The 24,717-nt window shown below is 28.7% G+C and overlaps 1 protein-coding gene across 8 annotated transcripts in view; it reads left to right on the plus strand.

Moving 5' to 3' along the window:
- The first annotated feature begins 278 nt into the window (after positions 1–278).
- LOC113851510 (disease resistance protein RPM1-like) overlaps positions 279–24,717 on the plus strand; it is a 30,439-nt gene continuing 6,000 nt past the window's right edge. Inside the window, exons 1-4 of one of the 8 annotated variants that reach the window (XM_027482014.1) lie at positions 14,095–14,158; positions 14,623–14,725; positions 14,829–15,440; positions 15,824–18,090. In XM_027482014.1, coding sequence (XP_027337815.1) covers positions 14,843–15,440; positions 15,824–17,844 — 2,619 coding nt within the window. In that variant the 5' untranslated portion in view covers positions 14,095–14,158; positions 14,623–14,725; positions 14,829–14,842 and the 3' untranslated portion in view covers positions 17,845–18,090. Of the gene's footprint in view, positions 358–13,974; positions 15,441–15,823; positions 18,097–24,717 lie in introns of those variants that run through there. The other 7 variants (XM_027482015.1, XM_027482012.1, XM_027482011.1 and 4 more) reach the window with 7 other exon arrangements.

The following is a 24,717-nucleotide window of genomic DNA, read 5'->3' on the forward strand; positions in this document are numbered from 1 at the left end:
ATGTTCACAAATCATTTTCTTCCTTTATTCTTTCACATCTTACAAAACTAACATTTTTTTAAAATATAATTTTAAAGAACAATTTAATGTGGCAACTATTTACAAAAATTATTTTACAAAACAGTTTAACGTAGAATCGCTTTCTAAAATATGCTTTTAAGAATGATGATTATATTAATTGTTTTCAGGTATGCTTAAAGAGAGCAATTTTAAAAAAAATTAATTTTGAAGCACATTCGATTTCCGAAGCAAACGAGAGAGAAAGGTTGAGCAATCCAAAATTTAAAAGAAACAGGGAAGAAGAAGAGCAAAATCGCAGGCAAAGAGAAGAAAGCAATTATCGATCTTTTAAAACAAGTAACACTTCTTTCACTCATATTCAAAATTGCTACATTTTATGCATAGTTCTAACTATCTTAAAGGATTTATGCCTTAAATATTGTAATTTGTGTGCTTTGTTTATAACTGAAACAAGTAAAAATCATAATGAAAAGTAGAAGAGTGAGTTAATTTTGTTTTAAAATATAAATATAAAAAGTATTTAACTTTTTTCTATTACCATATCTAAATTTTCTGACTTTTTGAATATTTTTATTTATAAAATCTATTTTACTATCTTATGTGAATTTTCTAATTTTTCATAAATACATATCTTATATTCATAAAATTTATCTTCTTATTCTATGTATATTTACATTGAAAAACTTCACTTGCTTAAAGTAAACTATCTTTGTAATTTTATCGTAAAATATATATTTTCTTCATCTAAAATAGTCTGATTCTGTGACTATAGGTATGGGAAGACTCATCATTTTCTGCTTTAACTTTAATCAATTAATTGGTACTAATTAAAGTTATAGGAAGTCTGACCCACTTTGTTGAGGACCTTCTTTTTCATTCTAAAATGGCAATATTTGTTTTGTTAATGTATGGGATCATGTGCTTAGAAAATGTAAGAGCTCGCAAATGAAATGTTTGAATAAGTGTCTTAGTGGCTCTTTTTTTAGCACCTTGGCAATTTATTGCTATTGGATAAACTTTAAACATACCTCAGCATCATAATCTTCTTTTCTTCCTGCATGATAAATTCATGCCACATTTTAGGGGTGATGAAATCATGATTGAGACTTAAGCTTTAATCCCTTTTGGTTGTAACTCTAAATTTCTTGCAATTGTTAGAAAAATTCAAAAAAAAAATGTGTTGTGTTGTGGTAAAAATTACTGGTTTGAAAGTAAATTTTTAGCAAAATTCAAATGTAACTTGATATGTGGCTTTGCTTTTCAAGATTTACACAGTTTCATAACTAGATATGTGCACTCGAAGGTAGGAGCAGTGGAGATTTGCAAATAGTGCTAGGATAATAGAGAGAAAAAAATGACAAAGAAAGAAGAGAGGAAGGAATAAGTTTGATAACTCTTTGATATTATAGAGAAAGATTACACAAATATGACAAATCTATAATTAAATGATAGTGTAAAATAATATAGTTCAATTAAATTCAACTCATAATATTAAGATGGACTAATATGAATCTTAAAAAACAAGACAAACAATATTTATATATTTTAAAAATATATGCAATAAATATGATTGGATTTTTTCAAAAATAAATATTGATAAAAATTAAAATTTGAAGCTGTAATAGAAGTTTCAACTAGTAATGAAATTTCATATTTTAAGTTTTATATCACAATATATTATGTATGATATATAACATAGGAAAATTATGATCCAATTAAAATTCCTATGTGACAGCATGATTACAAATGAAAACTATAGGGTTGCTTATGTAAAAAAATAATTTAAGCAACTCTCAATCAATATATACATTTTTAATTAATATTAAAAAATTATATTTATAAGACTCAATAAAATATTACTTTTATCAATCAAACAAATTTATAAAATCATCAATTTTTTTAAAATGTATATACCTTTGTATTTTTATTATAAAATATATATTTCTATTATATAAAATAATTTGATTGTGTGGTCATAGGTGTTGGAAGGGTCATGTCATCTTCCACTTTAACTTTTTAACTTTAATTAGTTTGCGCGATTCCGCTTTGCCTTACTTTAATATTTGCATTGGTTTTCTGTTATTATTATTATTATTTGGATGCTCAAATTTAATTATCCTTTAAAAAATATTATTTTTCATTGATAAAAATATTAAATAAATTTTTAAAAAATATTTTTACTTTATACATTAAAAATTAGCAATATATTTTGTTATTATTAATTAAAAATTATTAATTTTTAAAAAAATAATATAAATATTAATTTCAATTTAATAATTTTATAATATTTACTAAAAATATGTTAAAGATTATATTATTGTTCCTCCTCATCTTTTAATTATTTCTTTTTATTCTTGGAAAAGATAATAAAGTAAAAGACATGAAATTATAAAAGCAGCGTGAAAACAGAATGTTTTTAGCTGTCTTTCCTCATAATTGAAAAGCAATATCTGAACGGACTTCTCACTACACATTTCTATGGAAAAGATGTTTTTTTTTGGACAAAAGAATCTCAGGCACTTTGAGCTCTAAAACCTGGTTTTCCTTCACCTATTATCGATGACTATCCTGCAGAGGTTTTGTATACAAAATTGAAGAAGATTTTAAGAGTATCTACTATATATGACTGGTTTTATATTTGATTTTTAAGGTGTGTGTCTATATATCCATGATGGTTGCAAATCTATCAGCAAGCTTAGTTTCGTATCTACGTTACAGGTTTATTTCACCAAATTAAATGGCAGAAATTGCAGTGAACCTTGTGATTGACAAGTTGATCCCATTACTTAGAGATGAAGTTAATCTTCTGAGAGGAGTGCCAAGCAAACTTGAGTCAGTGAAAGGCCAGTTACAAATGATTCGTGCTTACTTAAAGGATGCAGATTGATGAGATCAGAGACTCAATAGAAAGACTCAGCAGAGAAAAGGAAACTTATGGGTTCAATCCATCGGCTTTGGAACCAAGGAGTGATATTGCCACGCTGCATTATCTTCGACAGGGTGCCCTTTTCATTGAGGATGATCAGCTTGTAGGGATTGACCATATCAAGCAAGTACTATCCAGTTGGTTGTCAGGAAAAGGTAGTCGCACTGTGATCTCAGTGGTAGGCGAAGGTGGTCAAGGTAATGTCCCAACTCTTTATTTTAGTATTTTGCGCCGTTGTTATCTACTTAAATGATACATTAATAACAAACATGTGTCAAGTTAAAAAAGTTATAATATATAATTTATTTAAAGTTATATTATTTGTATTATTTATTACATAATTTTATTATATATATATATATATTATTTAATGTGTTATTTTATTTTATTTTATCATTTTTTATAAATTTTTAGTATAATTTTTTAAATAAAATATAATTGATTTTTAAGTAATTTTTATTTATTATAAATAAAAAAATTATAACATATTATTAATAAAATAATTAAATAATTGAATATTAAAAATAATAGAATTAAGAATATAGAAATATATTAATATAATATTATTATTTTTTGAAAATTTTAGTTAATTTAGTTTTGATTGCATCTTATTTAAATATAATAAATATAACAATTTATTATTAAAAAAGTAAATATAAATTATATTTTATTTAAAACTAAAAATTTATAAAAAAATATATAAAAAATAAAATAAAAAATTAAATATACACAATATTATAATAATAATAAATAAAAAAAAATTGTAGTAAATAATATAAATAATATAAATTTAAATAAATTATATATAATATGTTTTTAACTTGACATTTGTCTTTTTTTATTAGTTTAATTTTTTTAATACGATATCCATAAAAAAATTGTAAGGTACCACAGCACACCCTAAACATCAAATATAAATGTCATGAACTCAAGATATAGAAATATTGTATCAATTTAAAGGATTCATTAAACATTGAAACATCAGTATATTGTTTAGTTTAAAACTATATATATTCTAATGAAGAGATTAATTTTTATATTTTCTAGGATATTGTAACATCATATCACATTTTTAACTTTTTCAAATTTTTATTATGTAAATTTTTTTATATCAAGGTAAGACAACGGTTGTGAACAAGGTATTTAATCAAAACAAGAGGGAAGCATCTTTTAATTGCTATGCTCGGATCACTGTGTCCCGATTGCTCAAGGGAGAGAATCTGTTGAAGGATTTGCTAAAGAGGTTTTATGAGGAGGCTGGCTGCAAAGAATCAGTCAAAGTGAAATGGACAGAAACGCTCTGGTAATAAAACTACGAGAATACTTACAAGGAAAGAGCTATTTGATTGTTTTTGATGATGTATGGGAAGAAAGCTTTTGGGGAGATGTAGAACATGCATTACCAAGCGACAGGGGTATGATAATCATCAGCACAAGAGATAGGAGAGTTGCTGAGTTTTGTAGAGGTCATGGACCAATTCACATCTATGACATGCAACCACTGAAACATGAGGATGCTTGGAACCTTTTCTGTCTGAAGGCTTTCCGAGAAGATTGTCCCAAAGATTTGAAAGGATTGTCAGAAGAGTTTGTTAAGAAGTGCAATGGAGTGCCACTTGCAATTGTGGCCATTGCTAGTCTCCTCTCAACCAAAAACAAAAATGTCATAGAATGGCAATTGGCAAAGGGTATATGATAGCCTACGCTCAAAACTTTCAAGTGATCCCCATCTTCGCTGCGTCCATCAGGTTCTGTCTGAAAGTTACCAAGATCTTAGTTACCACCTCAAGTCATGCCTCTTATACTTTGGCCATTTCCCTGAGGATTACTTGATCAGTGGTGTGAGGCTCATTAATTTGTGGATAGCAGAGTTTTGTAGAGAACAAAGAGAATGATGGTCAAACACTAGAGGAAGTAGCGGAAGAATACTTAAATGAGCTTATTGCTAGGAGCTTGGTTAAAGTGGTTAAAGCGTTCCCTTATGGCCGAGTTAGACGTTGTAGGGTCCATGATTTGATGCATGATTTTATTCTCAGAAAGTGTGAGGAGCTTAACTTTTGTCATGTGAAGGAAAGTAAGAGACTCGAGTTGCATGAGTGGACTCGGCGCTTGTCAATTGACGAATGTGTTGACGATGATCCTGTGACGAAAAGTGTTGCAAACTATGGGCTAATACGGTCTTGTTTTCTTTTTGGGATTGATCGACGCACACCACCTTCTGTGTTCGAATCATTGTTCTCAAGTTTTAAGCTCTTGGCAAGATTAGATTGTGAAGGTGCACCTCTTGATTATCTTCCTAAAGCAGTTGGAGATTTATTTCATTTGAAATATTTGAGTTTAAGGTTTACTCATATCAACACGATTCCCAAGTTCATTGGTAAGTTGCAGAATCTTGAGACCCTGGACTTTAAAGATACTGAGGTGCGTGAATTGCCACATGAGATTAACAGACTTGTTAAGTTGCGCCATCTTTTGGCATATCGCTTCGGTGTGGGTGTGAAATTGAAGCCAGGAATTGGACATTTAAGTTCCCTGCAGAAGTTAAGAATGGTTGAAGCAAGTGAGAATGGGGATGTGATTATGAAAGAACTAAAGAATCTGAAGCAGATAAGGGATTTGGGCATTTATAATATAAATAGAAAAGATGGGACATTATTATGCAATGGTATAGAGTGCATGACTTATTTGAGGTCATTATCAATTAAAGCAGCTGAAGAAGAAGTTATTGAGTTGGAGTCATTAAGTGTTTGTCCTGAGAGTCTCCAACGCCTTTACCTAATTGGGCGTTTGGAAAAGTTGCCACATTGGATTCCCAAACTTAAAAGTCTTGTCAAGCTGCGCTTGATGGATTCACACTTAACAGAAGATCCATTGCCTCTTATAAAAGACTTGTCAGCACTGGTAGAGCTCCAACTTATTGAATGGTATGAAGGCAAGCAGTTGTGTTTCGAAGAGGGATGGTTTCTGAATATGAAGTTTTTGAGAGTTCATCTTTCCACTTCGGTAACATTGAAAATAGAAGAAGGAGCAATGCCTTATCTTCAATCATTGCGATTATCTGAACACCCTGAAATGGTGCAGTTGCCAACTCATGTTCAACAAGTTGTCAAATACGGATACCTTTGGGGGTGACGAAATGATGATTTAGAAACATTGAGGAGGCATTGGAGGGGTCAACTAGATACGTTTAGAATTTTAACTTATGTTGATAACTTACATAACAACCGATTTTCATGATTTGTTATGTAATTTGAGGTAGCTATGTATCCTTAGCATTATATCTTTTAATTGCATTTAAAAGTCAATATTATTTGTTATGTAACAATTTGATTCACCCAATTTCATCTTTTAATACATCAACAGTCATATTCAATTATAAAGTAGGGAGAAGAGAAAGTCAAACTGATTTATTTCTATCAATTATAAAACCTGAGTGAGTAAATTGATTATTTGAGCTTATTTTTCTGTTGGGCTTCTTAAGTTATGCAAACTTATTGATATTTTTATATTATATATTTAGTTTCTATAATTAATATTTGTTTATAAATTAATTTTTATATTTAGTAAAAAGTTATATTTTAATTCTTTCACGTAAGTTTTCTTATATTTTACTTCCAATCGTTTACGATTTAATCTTCAATGTTGTGTCACTATTAAAGATGAAAGGAACTAAAATATAATAGTATCTTTGTCCAGATATTAAAATCAATTTTTTTAATATAAAGATTTAGTTTATAAACATGTCAAATATAGAAATTAAATATATATTTTAATAAATTATAATTTGAAAAGAATAAAAGACATCAAATTAATTAAGAAAAAATATATTAAAATTTAATTTTATATTTTTACATTTTATACTACCTTAAAAAAAATATTAACATTAGAATTTTTAATATATAATCGTTTCCATTTAAATAGAATATAAATTTTATACAATATATTAATTTATATAGAGTATTTAAAAAATAATTTTTTATATAAATAAAATAGTTACTAGATTTGATATGTGAAATTATATTGGTACTTAAAATTTTATTAAATTAATTTTATTACATGAGTGAATTTTTAACTTTTTATCATGATATAAATAAGCATATCTTATTATATGGACTCAAAGTTTTATTAATAAAGTTTTACGATACTTTCTTTATTAATTAGATATTTTATTTGTAAAAAATATTTAAATATATTTGTTTTTTTAACTTTAATAAAAAAGTATTTATCATATGTGAATTATTTTTAATATTTTATTAACTATAATTATAGTTATTTTTTGTTAATCTACGTATTCAACAAATAAAAAATTCTATATCAATAAAGTTTTGTATGTAAATTCTTTTATTTAAACACAATCTAAGGTTTATGTTAACTAATAACATAATATATACCAATGGGTTGTCTGAGAATGGTAGTCTCACTATAGTTTCAGTGGTAGGCGAGGAGGATTTGGTAATGTCTTATGTCTATTTTCTTTTTTCTGTTTTTCTTTTTTTGGTATTTTCTACTTTCTTATATCAGCAGAGTTTAATCTAACGTTAAATTGTTAATAAGTCAAGTCAAATTATATTTATTGTAGTTGAGTAGGGCTTTGATCACGCGTTCATTTTCTGGAACCATTAGAATAAGTAATCCGTGATCATGAACTGTCATGCTAGTGTCGAGTTTTTGTTATTGAAGAAAATAAAAATGAAGCAAAGCTTATTATATTATTGATTGAAATGGAATATGAATCATTCACACACGATGTAATTAAATTCAACTATTTTTTAAAATATTATTTACTAGAATTTTGTGTTACTGCAATTTTGAGGGCACTCATATATCTTAGAAGTGATTTCATTTCATATTTACCTTAAATTAAAAAGTGTATATATATATATATATGATATCAAATATAATATTATATGTTTTATGAATTTGAAGGTTTTGAGAGTTCATCTTTCCACTTTGGTTACATTGAAAATAGAAGGAGGAGGAATGCCTTACCTTCAATTGTAAGCATTTTTCTTTCTCACTCTTTAATTTCTTTCCCACTGCATCATCACATTAATAAAACATCAAAATATTAAGATAAAGTAGATTAGAAGAGAAAGTCAAACCGGTTCGTTTTGTGTAGTATTTCTATCACTATGACATGAGTGAGTAAGTTGATTGTTTCAGCTTATTTTTGCGTTGGAGTTTGTCTTCTTAAGTTATGTAAATTAACTGACAGTTTAAATTATATATTTAGTCTATGTAATTAATATTTATTTATAAATTAATCTTTATACTTAATAAAAAGTTGTGTTTTAATTCTTATACTTGTGTTTTGTTATATTTTAATTCCTAACAGTTAGGTTTTACAGTTATGCCGCTATTAAAGATAAAATGGACTAAAATATAACAATGTTTGTAGAGGGATTAAAACCAAAGTTTTTTTGAAATATAAAAATTTAATTTGTAAACATATCAAATATAAGAATTAAATGTGTATTTTAACAAATTATAATTTTAAAAAAATACAAAACGCTAAATTAATTGAAAAAAAATTGTATTAAAACTTAATTTTATTTTCATAAAACTTGATTTTTGACTAATAAATTTTTTTCCTTAATCTTATATCTTCACATTATCCTACATTTAGAGGAATGAATAAAATATCAACATTAAAAATTTTAATATATAACCATCTCCATTTAAATAGACTATAATTTGTGTACGATATATCAATTTCTATTAAATGAAAAACAAAAAGCAGCTATTTGTGTTGTTTTGTTTGGGTTCTTTCATCTCCCCCTTCTGCGTGCGCATACAAAAATTTATTTAACCAAGCGTGCTTATACGACTAATTAAGCTTACCTGTGAAATTTGTCATATAACATTATAAAAAAATATTATTTATTAATTAAGGCATAAAATTGTCACGTGTTAAGATAATATTTATTAACCTTTTTTTAATAAAAATTAAACTGTTAGTAAAATCTTTAAGGTTGTGTTTAAATAGAAAATTTAAAAAAAATTTAGAATTAATATTAACGATGAAGGATAATTAAACCGTGAATTAAGTGTCAGAATAATTATAAAAATTTAAACATAATAAAAGATATTTTAAATTCTCTCTATAATTTTGTTAATTTAATAACATTCAAAAGAGAAAGATTGGTTTGGTTTACCTAATCTTTTGTCTAGTTTTCATTAACTAATTGAAGTACGATCACTTAATGATATAATTAATTAGGATTATAATTATGCGCAATAGGATAAAAATCACAATCGAAAACTGAATATAGATTCAAACTTTAAAGTCCCATAAATACATGAACAATAGTACTCATAATCCTAGTTATGGACTTAGTTATCTTTTGGCATATGCCAAAGATCTTGTACAAGAGAAACAAGATGAGAAGTGTATCAAAAAGTAAAAAATAAGATGTAAACAGTGTATCAACAAGATGTCTGAGCTATCTCTTTTATAAGATTTAAAATTCCTAAAAACTCTTTATAATTGGGCTTTTCGCATATGAGCACGATTGTGCAAGGGCTTGTTGAAAGGGTCTGAGCGTACTGACTGCTGCAAAGCTCTGATTTTTCATCAATTTGGGCCCAAAAAACATCCAAAATCTACTTGTAACCTCTTCATACTAAACTGCACATTTAATTATAAATCAATATAAAACCTAATTAAAATAAAGGCTAAACATAAATATATGAATCGTAGAAGATGGCCTAATTATGGACTTATCAAGCACTAACTTAGATAGCAGTGAGTAGAAACCGCTTTCTGAGCAGATAGCTGTTAATATTGAACTGCTCACTAAGGTATACCTTTGAAAGCAGTTAATAGAGAACCGCTCTTTAATGTACACCTCTAAGAAGTGTTAGCATTGAACCGCTCTCTAATGTGTATTGCTAAGAGCAGTTGACTATGAACCAACCAACCGCTCTCTCTAATGCCTGCTCTCTAATGTATAGATTAGAGAACGGTTCTCTGTTAACAAGTTTCTAAAGTCATAAAATCGCTCTATAATGTATATTTTTTAGAGTTGTTAAATTTTTTTTCTATTTTATAAATGAAGCACACATTATGAATCTCTTTGTTTTGCTAACAAAGTTAGTATCTTTTACGACTATAGGTTCTCTTCATCTTCATTATCTTCTTAGTTTTTTATGTGCTAACAAAATTGGTTTCTTTCACATCTATAAGTTTTCTTCATCTTCATTGCACTAACAAAGTTGGTATCTTTTCTATTTATTAGTCGGTTCTCTTTATTCTGTTTCTTTTTTTTTTTTCTTTATTAATTGTGAACTAGTTGCAGATGTGGATTATTTGGTTAATATAATGTATAAACTCAAGTTTTAATTTTGATTTGCGATAAAAATAAAGAAGTTTTAAACATAATAATAAATTAATTTTAGTTTGAAATAAAAACTCATAAACAAAGAAATTTAAAATATTAGATTCATGATTTATACTTATACTTTGAAAAACATTTATTCTAAGTGATATTCACCTTATGAGAGCAGTTTCATATGAAATTGCTCTCCAATATTTATATTTAGGAACAGTTATTTAACTATTCTGTAATATATTAGATAGCACAAAATTTTAAAAATATTTTAAATATTTTCTAAATTAAAATAAAATCGCTCTCACATCTCTTTCTGACAAATTAAATGTATTTCACTATTCAAGTTGCTAGCTAGCTAAATTTATTCAAGATTAGAATGAATTTTATATAATGATTTCAATAAATACATTGATTTTAAAGATAAAGTTTTCAGATTTCAATAAACACATGCAACGAACGAGCAATAGCTGGCCACGAGTAGTGTGTTTGGGGGCAGATTCATGTCATTTTCTACATTTAATTTTTACTTTAATTCCGTACGTAGACCTTGACTTACAAATTTATTTTATGGAACTATCAATAAATTATTGTCTGCATTTTTTTTTTCAAATTTTCAATTAGATTAGACTAAAAGAATAAGCTTTTTACCATTTGAAAAACTAATTACTAAATAATACTAAAATTATTTTTCTATTTATATTTTTTTTTCCGCTTCAATATTAAGCATCACATTCAAAGTGCAATACTAATTTCTTCTATCATTTAGGTAATAAAATGTGGGTTTATTGTTTTTTCTTCTTTAGAAGGCTATAGAAGCGGTGAATTCGAGGGAAATTCTCACATTTTCATTGTTAGTATTTTAATAATTAATTAGTTTTAGTAATAAATTAAATATTTTTTATTTAATTAATTATGTTGTTGGAATTAGTAATTTAATTTTAAAATATTAATATTTTTATGTTTTTGACTTTAGTAATATAATTTATATAAATATATTAATTATAAAAATAATTATTTGTTATTAAGTTTGTATTTTTTCCTTAATTTATATATAATTATCTTCGATATAAAATTTATAAGTTGCTATGAAATTATTTATATTCGTGGATTTAGTAATTTAATTTATATTAGTTTATTCATTTAACAATTAGTCAGTTGTTATTAATTTTGTTATGCTTTTTTAACTCTCGTAATTTAAGTTATAGAATCATTTTCATTAAAAATAAAATTATTTGTTATTACATTAATTAGTTTTATTGTTGTATATAGTAATATAATTTATATATTACTTAATTTAATTTTATATATGTATTACTACGTTTTAAAATATTTCAAACAATTTCACCAAAGTATTTTTTTAATTAATTTTATTTACTAATTATTAAACTTTTATAAATGTAGGGGTGAATGAAATTATGATTATCATCTATTGGAAGGGTAGAATCTACGGAAAGAATGAAAGTATTACTTTTGAAGGTGACAAAAAAGTAATTTTCATAAAATATGTGATAACTTTGAGTATGTTAAATAGAAAAATTTATGCAAAACTTATCTACTACTCATGTTATTTCTAGATTGATGTTACAATTTTTAGTTGATGCAAATATTCAATAGTACATAATTTTAAATATATGTAATAATAAAAATATTAATTACATGATAAATGTGTGTCAACAATACTCAAAAAATTATAATTGAGTTATATATAGATGTTATTTTTAGTGAAATTTCTTTTGTTATGTCACAATTAATTGACATAAATTTATCACTTTCATGTGGTGATGTTATTGATGACAATTAATATACAATTGAAGTAGGTATACTTACTGTTTGATTGATTAATATTCTTTTATAATTGTATAATGAAAGATTTGAAAGAAAGATTTGAAAATAAAGATGATGATGGGATTGATATTAATGATGACCAAAATGAAAGAAAAATTTTATTAGACAATTCCTTTTATACTTATAGACAATGGTTTTGATTTTATTTTGAATATATTACACAATCAACAAGAACCAAGAAGTATAAATGTATTTTTAATAATTTATGAAATTTATTTATTAACATTATAATAAATAATACCAATTATACTTTCATATGATAATTCAATGTCAAAAATTACAAAACTAATAACCACATGTATGTGGAAGTTTGCTAGAAGCTGTGCAATGAGCCTTATATATAAGCTTTAACCAATTGAGTCAATTGAAGGTCATTCTGGTTATGCTTAGCAATGTGTGTCCAACCAATTAAATTGACAAATAAATCTGGTGGTGGGTTGACACCAGGACTGTCCTCTATAATTTATGGCCAAATGAGACATGATTTCTAGTAGAAATGCCCTTCATATTAGCTGAAATGAACTCTCTTTTTGGGATTGATCGAGACACACCAACTTTTTTGTTCAAATCATTGTTCTCAAGATTTAAGCTCTTGGCAAGATTAGATTGTGAAGGTGCACCTCTTGCTTATCTTCCAAAAGCAGTTGGAGACCTATTTCATTTGAAATATTTGAGTTTAAGGTCAACCGCATCCGCTCGATTCCCAAGTTCATTGGTAAGTTGCAGAATCTTGAGACCCTGGACTTCAAATATGCTCTTGTGCTGGAATTGCCATATGAGATTAACAAACTTGTTAAGTTCCGTCATCTTTTGGCACATCGCTTCGGTGTCGGTGTGAAATTCAAGAGAGGAATTAGACATTTAAATTCACTGCAGAAGTTAGGAATGGTTGATGGAAGTGATAATGGGGATGTGATTATGAAAGAACTAAAGAATCTGAAGCAGATAAGGGATTTGGGCCTCTTAAATGTAAATAGAGAAGATGGGACATTATTATGCAGTGCTATAGACTGCATGGCTTATCTGAGGTCATTATCTATTAAAGCAGCTGAAGAAGAAGTTATTGAGTTGGAGTCATTACGTGTTTGTCCTGAGTTTTTTCTCATTACACGTATAAGTTATGCTTTTTTGCTTTAAATCAAATTAATCTTAAAGCAGGTCATTCTGAACTGACAAAAATGAGTTTTATTTGTTGTAGATTAAGTTAATCTTTTGAAAAAATAGATTTTATCAAGATAAAATATGATTTTTCGAATTAAAACATATTTATTTATTAATTCACTAATTAAATTTTGTTGGCCTAAAGGAGCTCAGTACTCTAATTTAATTAATCAGGAAGCTAAGATTAATGGGATTTAGACTTAATTTATAGACCTCACTTCTTGATTGTGTGGTTACAGTTGTGAGCAGATTCGTCTCATTTTCTTCGTTAATTGGTTTGCTCAATTCCGCGTTCACCTCTGTACCGTAGACCTTTACTTCCGAACTATCAATCAATTATTGCCTCCATTTTTTTTTTCATTTTTTTATGCTTAAATTTTATGTCAATTTTCCTAAAAATTTAATTTTTCTCTTTTCAAAATATTGTTCTCATTAATAAAAAAAAATATTGAATAATTTTTTAAAATAGTTTTATTTTATTCATTGAAAAAGTTAGTAACATATTTTTAACATTTTTTATTATTAGATAAAATTTATTTAAAATTATAAAAAATAATGTAAATACTACTTTTAATTAATAATTTGGATTTCTACTTTTACAATTTTGACTAATAAAATAACAATATATTTGAAAAATATGTTAAAGATTATATTTTTGTTCCTCCTCATCTTCTAATTATTTTTTTTTATTCTTGGGAAAGATAATAAAGTAAAAGACATGAAATTCTAAAAGCAGCGTGAAGAAAGAATGTTTTTAGCTGTCTTTCCTCATAATTGAAAAGCAACATCTGAACGGACGTCTCACTACACACACAGTTTCTATGCAAAAGAAGTTGTGTTTTAGGAATCTCAGGCACTTTGAGCTCTAAACCTGGTTTTCCTCTCCCTATTCACAAGCTCAATTTCTCCATTCTATAATTTACTTTGTCTTTTTTGTTTAATCTTATATTTTTATTCAGATTGGTTTCAATTTTGTTTATGTCTGGAAATTTAACCATTATTGATACTTCAAACTTTTCTATTTTGATTTATATCAGAATAAGTAATGTTGCTATGAGTCATTTGTGACTCACTTATGTACTCTGTATTTGTTGTAATTTTCTGATTTATCAGAGTTTCACTTTGCCACATGTAGCCGAGTAGTTTCAATATTTTAGTTTCTATTATTTAGTGCGTTTGGAGCTGAGTTAGTTGAAGTGGATATTTTGTGTGATGCTTAATGAGCCAAAGATTAAGATAAGATTTTTGAAACTACTATTTTGCTCTACTTGAAGAACTATACAGATGAGAAATTATTGATTGTAAAATGATTTATGATTTGGGAAATTCTATTGGCAGTTACTGTGTTAAAACTTTGAAGTGTTAATCTCAACGCTTGTTTTACCGACTTAAAGATTATGCTGTAGAGGTTTTGTATACAAAATTGAAGAAGATTTTAAGAGTATCTACTATGACTGGTTCTATATTGGATTTTTAAGATGTGTGTCTATATATCCATGATGGTTGCAAACCTATCAGCAAGCATAGTTTTGTATGTGTTACAGGTTTATTTCATCAAATGGCAGAAATTGCAGTGAACCTTGTGATTGACAAGTTGATCCCTTTACTCAGAGATGAAGTCGATCTTCAGAGAGGAGTGTCAAACCAACTTGAGTCAGTGAAAGACCAATTACAAATGATTCGTGCTTACTTAAAGGATGCAGATGCAAAAGCAGAGACGGGAAAAACCAACCACTTAGTGAAAATGTGGGTCATGCGAATGAGACGAGTTTCATATCGTATTGAAGATGTGATTGATGAGTACTTGTTGCAAGTGCACAATAAGTTTCAAGACAATGGTGGGGTTGCTTGCTTCATATGTGAAATTTGTGACTTGCTCAGATCTGTCATGCTCAGCCATAAGATTGCATCACAGATTGATGAGATAAGAGAATCAATAGCTTTACTCAGCAGAGAAAAAGAAACTTTTGGGTTCAATCCATCTGCTTTGGAACCAAGGAGTGATACTGCCACGGTGCATTATCTTCGACAAGGTGCCCGTTTCATTGAGGATGATCAGCTTGTAGGGATTGACCATATCAAGCAAGTACTATCCAGTTGGTTGTCAGAACAAGGTAGTCGCACTGTGATCTCAGTGGTAGGCGAAGGTGGTCATGGTAATGTTCCAACTCTTTAGTATTTTGAGCCGTTGTTATCTACTTAAATGATACATCAACATTAAAAACAAAAAACAGTAGCTCACGATGTTAATATAAACTAGGGTTTGTCTAAGTTATCTCATGAGAAAAATAATGCAATCCTAGGTACATTAATGAATTTTTGTTTATAAACTTCAAATATAGATGTGATGAACTCAAGATATAGAAATGTATCTATTTAAAGGATTCATAAAACATTGAAACATCAGTATACTGTTTTATTTTACAACTTCATATATTCCTTTGATGGGATTAATTTTTATATTTTCTAGGATATTGTAACATCATATCACATTTTTAACTTTTCCAAATTTTTATTTTGTAAACTTTTTTATATCAAGGTAAAACAACTGTTGTGAACAAGGTATTTAATCAAAAGAAGAGGGAAGCATCTTTTAATTGCTATGCTTGGATCACTGTATCCCGATTGCTCAAGGGAGAGGATCTATTGAAGGATTTGCTAAAGAGGCTTTATGAGGAGGCTGGGGACAAAGAATCCGTCAAAGAAATTAGTGAAATGTACGGAAACGCTCTGGTAATAAAACTGAGAGAATACTTACAAGGAAAGAGCTATTTTATTGTTTTTGATGATGTATGGGAAGAAAGCTTTTGGGGAGACGTAGAACATGCATTACCAAGAGACAGGGGTATGATAATCATCACGACAAGAGATAGGAGAGTTGCTGAGTTTTGTGGAGCTCATGGACCAATTCACAACTATGACATGCAACCACTAAATCGTAAGGATGCTTGGAACCTTTTTTGTCTGAAGGCTTTCCGAGAAGATTGTCCCAAAGATTTGAAAGGATTGTCAGAAGAGTTTGTTAAGAAGTGCAATGGAGTGCCACTTGCGATTGTGGCTATTGCAAGTCTCCTCTCAACCAAAAACAAAAATGTCTTAGAATGGAAAAGGGTATATGATAGCCTACGCTCAAAACTTTCAAGTGATCCCCATCTTAGCTGCGTCCATCAGGTTCTGTCTGAAAGTTACCAAGATCTTAGTTACCACCTCAAGTCATGCCTCTTATACTTTGGCCTTTTCCCTGAGGATTACTCGATCAGTGGTGTGAGGCTCATTAATTTGTGGATAGCAGAGGGTTTTGTAGAGAACAAAGGGAATGATGGTCAAATTCTCGAGGAAGTAGCAGAAGAATACTTAAACGAGCTTATTGCTAGGAGCTTGGTTAAAGTGGTTGAATTGTTCCCGTATGGCCGGGTTAGACGTTGTAGGGTCCATGACTTGATGCATGATTTTATTCTCAGAAAGTGTGAGGAGCTGAACTTTTGTCAAGTGAAGAAAAGTAAGAGACTCGTGTTGCATGAGTGGACTCGGCGCTTGTCAATTGACGAATGTGTTGACGATGATCCTGTGAAGAAAAGTGTTGCAAACTATGGGCTAATAAGGTCCTGTTTTCTTTTTGGGATTAATGAAGACGCAACAACTTCTGTGTTGGAATCATTGTTCTCAAGATTTAAGCTCTTGGCAATATTAGACTGTGAAGGTGCACCTCTTGATTATCTTCCAAAAGCAGTTGGAGACTTGTTTCATTTGAAATATTTGAGTTTAAGGAATACTGGTATCTCCACGATTCCCAAGTTCATTGGTAAGTTGCAGAATCTTGAGACCCTGGACTTAAAATATACTCGTGTGCTGGAATTGCCATGTGAGATTAACAGACTTGTTAAGTTGCGTCATCTTTTGGCATACGAGTCTTTCGGTGTGGGTGTGAAATTGAAGGCAGGAATTAGACATCTAAGTTCACTGCAGAAGTTAAGAATGGTTGATGCACGTGATAATGGGGATGTGATTATGAAAGAACTGAAGAATCTGAAGCAGATAAGGGATTTGGGCATTTTTAATATAAATAGAAAAGATGGGATATTATTATGCAATGCTATAGAGTGCATGACTTATTTGAGGTCATTAGCAATTAAAGCAGCTGAAGAAGAAGTTATTGAGTTGGAGTCATTAAGTGTTTGTCCTGAGCGTCTCCAACGCCTTTACTTAGAGGGGCGTTTGGAAAGGTTGCCACATTGGCTTCCCGAACTTAAAAGTCTTTGGAAGCTGCGGTTGTCTGGATCACACTTAACAGAAGATCCGTTGCCTCTTATCAAAGACTTGTCAGCACTGGTAGAGCTCCAACTTTATGAGTCATATGAAGGCAAGGAGTTGTGTTTCGAAGAGGGATGGTTTCAGAATCTGAAGGTTTTAAGAGTTCTGCTTTCCACTTTGGTAACATTAAAAATAGAAGAAGGAGCAATGCCTTACCTTCAATCGTTCTATTTAAATGAACCCCCTCGAACGGTGGATGTGCCAACTCATGTTCAACAAGTTATCAAATACGGATACATTTGGTGGTGACGAAACGATGATTCAGAAGATTGAGGAGGCATTGGAGGGGTCAACTAGATAACTATGTTGATAACTTAATAACAACTCATTTTCATTATTTGTTATGTAATTTGAGGTAGCTATGTATCCTTAGCATTATATACTTTTAATTGCATTTAAAAGTCAATATTATTTGTTATGTAACAATTTGATTCACCCAATTTCATCTTTTAATATATCCCAACAGTCATATTTCTATAAATTGATTGTTTGAGCTTATTTTTTTGTTGGACTTTTTAAGTTATGCAAATTAATTGATATTTTAAATTATATATTTAGTTTCTATAATTAATATTTGTTTATAAATTAATTTTTGCACTTAATTAAAAGTTATATTTTAATTCTTACAAGTAAGTTTTGTTATATTTTGCTTTCTATCGTTTACGTTTTAATCCTCATTGTTTTTTTAAATCAATTTTTTTAATATAAAGATTTAATTTCTAAGTATGTCAAATATATTAAATGTGTATTTTAACAAATTATAATTTGAAAAGAATACAAGACTCTAAATTAATTGAAAAAAATTGTATTAAAATTAATTTTATTATATAAGTAAATTTTTAACTTTTTATCATGATATAAATAAGTCGATCTTATTATATAGACTCAAAGTTTTAATAATTAATTTTATAATACTTTTTCTATTAATTAAAAATTTTATTTATAAAAAATTATTTAAATATTTTTTCAACTTTAATAAAAAATATTTATTATATGTGAATTATTTTTAATATTTTATTAACTATAATTATAATTTTTTTATTAATCTACGTATTTAATAAATAAAAAATTCTATATCAATAAATTTGTCATATGCAAATTATTTTATTTAAACACATTCTTGAGTTTATGCTAATGTATTAATATTTATATATTAATATACCACTGGATTATTGGAGAATAATATATATATATAATGCTGATGCACCTTCACATTTTTAAGGTACCCATGCCATGCGTCATATTGAATTTGCCCAATAAGTTGTGTGTGTGACTTGTGACTAGTGAGTGTTATTTTTACCTGTGGTTCATTGGATGCTTTTCGAGTTATTTCAAGTCAATTAAATCTTTCCTTCAAATAAAGTTATTTTATTTTTACTTAAAATTATTAAATTCTCATTGTTTTACTCAAATTTGACACTTAAATTTCTTAAAACAATCTTTTACTCGCACCCAAAATTTACATCTTATTAAATTATTTAGATTTTATTTTTAATTAGTAACTTAATCTCTAAACCCTTTTAAAAAACTATTACATAAAGAAACTGAATATAATCAAAGCTTAATATCCTGTTTGGCATCAACTTTACAGGATATACAAATTAAAGAATCAAAAGTATAATCAAAGCTTAATATGGTGTTGATACTCCATGTCATGAATCATCATCAAAGTAATCAAATGAATTGAATGTTGTTAATATAGGATACACCTCAAAGGAGAATGTGGGTAACCAAGGTAATTCCTGTGCTTGATTGAATATTCAATGTTTTGTGTGGGAATATTGATACATTTAGGGTGTGTATAAATATATAGATTAATTAAGCACTCTTTTAATAATATTTTTTATATAAGGACTTATGTAATAAATTTAATTATAAAATTTATTGAAATAAGATAAAAGAGTCTGTCTGTTAAAGTTGTCAGTTATTTCTTTAAGTTATGTAGTGCTCTTACCGTAGTTAATACAGGTCTCTCACAAGCACTACCAGTTTAGATAAGTAGCTTCATGTACGTAGCTATATATATCCATTGCATTAGTTTCTTATAATTGCAATTTAACCAAAAAAACTAATCCAAATTATTTTTCAGGTTCTCACTTTTTAATTTTTCCCATTTTATCAATGGAAACATTAATTATATCTGTTGATTATCCTTTATTGGATAACACTAAATGGTACGAAAAAATTTTAGAAAGCAGTTTTCGATTTTTTATGAAAAATATTGTTAATATTTAATTTTATGAAAAAATAGTTATTTTATTTCCTTTTGTTCTCATTTTATATTAAAAATAATTAAAATAAATATTATTTTATAAAGTTGGAGATTAAAAAAAATTTAAATTTCAGCTTTCATTCAATCAACGCAACGGAACTGAGTGGACAATTCCTTTATTTCTCCAATCTAAGTACCATATTTCAATTACTTTTAAATAATCATAAATTTATGTTTATTTTAGTATTATTAATATTGTGTTTGATAACGATTTTGAGAGCAATTGTAAGTTCAACCTAATAAATAGCTTTTTAATTTTAAACGTGTGTATAAAAGTTTTTCAAAATCAGAATGCAAACCTATATTAATTATAACTTGTGCATTATATTAATGATTATAAAAATTTTAACATATTTTTAAGGACACGCTTTACTTATATGTTTTGGAAAGTGTAGTAGAAAAATATAATTAATAAAAAATTTCTTGTATTTTCATTCAAATGGATGACAGAAGGGTCATGTCTTTGTTAACTAATTTATCCTAATTGCTGATATTATTTGGGCAGCTACTGCTTGCGGTAGAAACATGGCAGGGCAGTTTCTCGGGAATTTTTTATTTTTTTTTTTCTATTAGAGAAGGCTAAAAAGTCCAAAAAACAGAATTACACATTAAAACAAGAATTACATATTCCAACGGAATCGAGACTCAAAAAAGGGATTAAAGAGGGGGGATTTTTCCAAAAATAAATGGTGTGCTCAGGGAAATCTAATCCCATCTTAGCAAAAAAATCAGTACACTTATTCCCCTCTCTAAAAATATGTCTAAACCTGATAAATGGAATATTTTTTAACAAACTCCTAATTTCAGAAATGACATTAAACATCGGGTGATTACAACAATGGATATTCAAAACTAATTGTAAAACTTCCTTGGAGTCAGTTTCTATCCAAACAAGCTGGACATTCTTCTGGACCACTAATTGCAGTCCAAATAAAAGACCCCACAATTCAGCAGCTAGGGGGGAGCATAAGCTTAAACTCCTATAAAACCCAGCTATCAATTGACCATGGCAATTTCTAATTAAACCGCCACATCTAGCAATTTTGTGAGCCTGGGAGACAGCACCATCCACGTTTAGCTTTAGGTGACCAAAAGGGGGAGGAGACCATATATCTTGAGAATGAATATCTATCCTATCAGCATTTGTTTTGAATTTATCCCTATAAAAGGAAATCAAATACTTAAAGTCATGGCGAATTTTTTGATTAAGAGCACTTGGAGTAGCAACAGAAGAGTTAAAGATAGCATTATTCCTTTCATTCCAAAGGTACCAAATAATAATACCAAAAATTTTGCTCCAACATGGAAAATTATTAAACTTGGGATTAGATACATTATTAAACAACCAATCAGACAAACCCATGCTAAAAAAAGATGCCCAATTATTAGGTAAAATGTAATAATCCCAAACTTTTTTTGCAAACCAACAATCTCTAAGAACATGCATAACTGGCTCAAGAGCAGTATTACATCTAGAGCAAAAGGGAGAATTATTCATACCTCTTTTGCATCTTTCCTCATTTGTTAATAACCTGCCATGAGACACTTTCCATAAAAAGAAGACAATTCTGGGAGGACCACCCCATTTCCAAATTAAATTGAAAATGTTCTTACTCAATACAGAATACTTATTAGTATTATAAAAAAGGGAATAAGCAGTTTTTATAGAAAATAAACCATCACTCAATATGTTCCAAAACACAAGATTCTGACCTCTACTAACATCTGGGGGCTTGACCTGAGCTATAGCATCATGAATGTGAGGAGGAAGCATATTCTTGATTCTGGACCAATCCCAACTACCTTGGGCAGAGAAGAAGGCCACAGGTATATCATGGTCCTCCTCCAGAATATAATACAAGGCATACAAAGGTAGGTTCTGAATATGTGGTATCCAGTTGTCCCCCCAAAACTTGGTAGATAAGCCATCACCAACCACCCAACCCAGCCTTTTAGAAAAAATATCTCAGTCATCAATTAAATTTTTCCACAGATAGGAGGGCTTACTGCCTAAACTAGGTTTCTTTCCTATACAAAATCTATATTTGTGATACATTACCTGGGCCTATAACTCATGACGGGACTTAATCAATCTCCAAAGTAATTTCATCATGTAAGCTCTATTAAGCAGAGAAAGATCCCTGAAGCCCAAACTCGCATCACTTTTGGGCTTACAAATTTTATCTCATTTAATTAAGTGACATTTCCTCTTACTTAAAGATCCCCATATAAAATTCTTACATATACTATTAATTTCCTTACAAACAGTGTTAGGGATAATCATAATTTGCATAAGATAGGAAGGGATACTCATTAGGCAAGATTGAGCAAGAGTGACCCTCCCATCTAAGGATAAAGTATTCATTTTCCATAAAGTAAGCTTCTTTCTAAGTTTATCAATAATGAAAGCAAAATCTTTTCTACCTAGTTTTTTATTACTAATAGGGATACCTAGGTATTTACCAAAGCTGAGAGAACTTCTAATACCTAAACAATTACTAATATTCTGTATAAGAGCAGAGTTAGTGTTATTAGAACAAATTATGGAGGACTTCCCTTTATTAACTGAAAGGCCAGAAGCTATAGAAAACTCAGTGAGGACCTTATGGATAATATTAGCTTGGTTTAGGTCAGCCTTTACTACTAAAATTATGTCATCAGCAAAAAATAAGTGAGAAATTTTTGGGCCATGATTACTAAAAGAAAAGGGAACCCATTCTTGATTAGCAATCTTATCTTGGATTAAATGGCTCAACCTTTCTAAACAGAGCACAAAAATATAAGGGGAAATGGGGTCCCCCTGCCTAATACCTCTTTCAGGACTGAATGTATAAGTACTACTGTTATTCCAGTTAATGAACATAGAAGAAGTGGATATACATTGATAAATCAGATTGACAAAATCAGCCCTTAGGCCAATTTTATGGAGAGTATTGACAATAAAATTCCATCTAAGTCTATCATAGGCTTTCTCTAAATCAATTTTAATAATCATATAACCACTCCTGCTTTTTAATTTAGCAGTTGAATGCAAGAGTTCATGAAGTATTAGGACATTATCTATGTCTTGTCTCTCTGGAATAAAGCTAGTTTGATTGGCAGACACCAGATTGGTTAGGGTTCCCCTAATTCTATTAGCCATTAATTTTGTAATTATTTTATAACTCACATTGCACAGGGATATAGGTCTGAAATTTTTAATATATTCAGTGTTATCTATTTTCGAAATAAGAGTAATAGCAGTATCATTCACTGTAGCTATATTTTTTGGATTATTAAAAATATCTTAAACAAAATTAAAGATGAAGGGTGCCAATAAATTTCATTGACTTTTAAAAAAAATTGCATGCAGCCCATCTGGACCAGGCGATTTGTAGTTCCCTATGCTAAATAAGGAAGCTTTTACTTCTTCCATGGACACACTAGAGTACAGCTTATCTTTATCGCACTCCCTAAGAGGTGGAAAGGATAAAGTACAACTTAGGTTAGCAAAGTGAGATTTAGGAACAGAGTATAAATTTCTAAAAAAACTCCAGGGCTATAGATTGTAATTTAAAGGGATCAAACTCTCAATCACCCTTGTCATTTTTAAGGGCTTCTATCAAATTCTTATGTCTCCTAATGACAGCAGCCTTATGAAAAAAATTGTTATTTCTATCTCCTAACCTAATCCAATTAGCTCTAAAATGATGATACCAATATATTTCTTCATGGTCCAATATTTGTTGATACTCTTTCCAAAGAGAGGTGATTGGAGAGGAAAGTGTTCCTTCCTGAATCTAATTTTTTGGAAATTCCATTAAATTTATTGAAAATACGCTTTTTCCTATGAAAAATATTCCCAAACATAGACTTATTCTATTCAATAATATTAGTTTTAAATCTAGCTAAATTTTCATTCCAAGAATTTGAGGGAATCCAGGAAACCCTGACTTAATTATAAAAATCTTTATAGACAATCTAGGGAGCAAGGAATTTAAAAGGTCTACCACCCTTATGGCTATTATCTTTCTCTCTAACTTTAAGCCAAAGGCTATGGTGGTCAGACTTCAGTAGAGGAATATTAATAAGAAAGCTAGAATAAAAGGAGCAACGCCAAGATTCATTAGCTACAACCTTATCTATCCTTTCTTTCAAGTTACCTTTCTGCCAAGTATAAGGGCTACCCTTAAACCCTATGTCCTAGAGACCACAGATATTTAGGCAGTTTGTAAAACCTTGAATTTGGATAAGGTTAGCAATATTGCCACCCACTTTCTCTGTTTCAAACAGAATAGAGTTGAAATCCCCTACAACACACCAAGGGATATTTATATTTGAGCTAAAATCCATTAGCTCATCATAACAGTTCACTCTTTGCTTCTCATGAGGACTAACATAGGCAGAGGACAGAATCCAATCCTCCTTGCCTTGACAACTAATTTTTAGATGAATGAAATATCTAGTTTTTTTAATAACAGTTGCCTTAATTTTCCTAGAGTTCCAGCAACACCAAATGCCACCAGAAAATTCAATTGAATCCACCTTTACTGATTCATCTAAGTTTATTTTTTTAATAACTCTATCAACTTTCTCTAAAATGATCCTAGGTTCAAATAAAGTTATGAAGTCTAAATTGTAAATACCAATTAAGTCATCTATCAACCTCAGAAATGTCTTTCCTCCAGCGTCCCTGCAATTTCAAAATAGACAGTCTAAATTTTTGTGTTATATTAGTTTATAAAATTTTATTATAATTATATTTTATTATTTTTTTATTGATCTTAATTTTTATAATTAAAATTAAATATTTAAAATAATTAAAATATAATAAATATTTTTAAATTAATTGTTACTATTATTTTTATATT

This window comes from Abrus precatorius, unplaced genomic scaffold (genome assembly GCF_003935025.1).
Source record: "Abrus precatorius isolate BTA unplaced genomic scaffold, Abrus_2018 Scaffold9, whole genome shotgun sequence".
NCBI lineage: Eukaryota > Viridiplantae > Streptophyta > Magnoliopsida > Fabales > Fabaceae > Abrus > Abrus precatorius.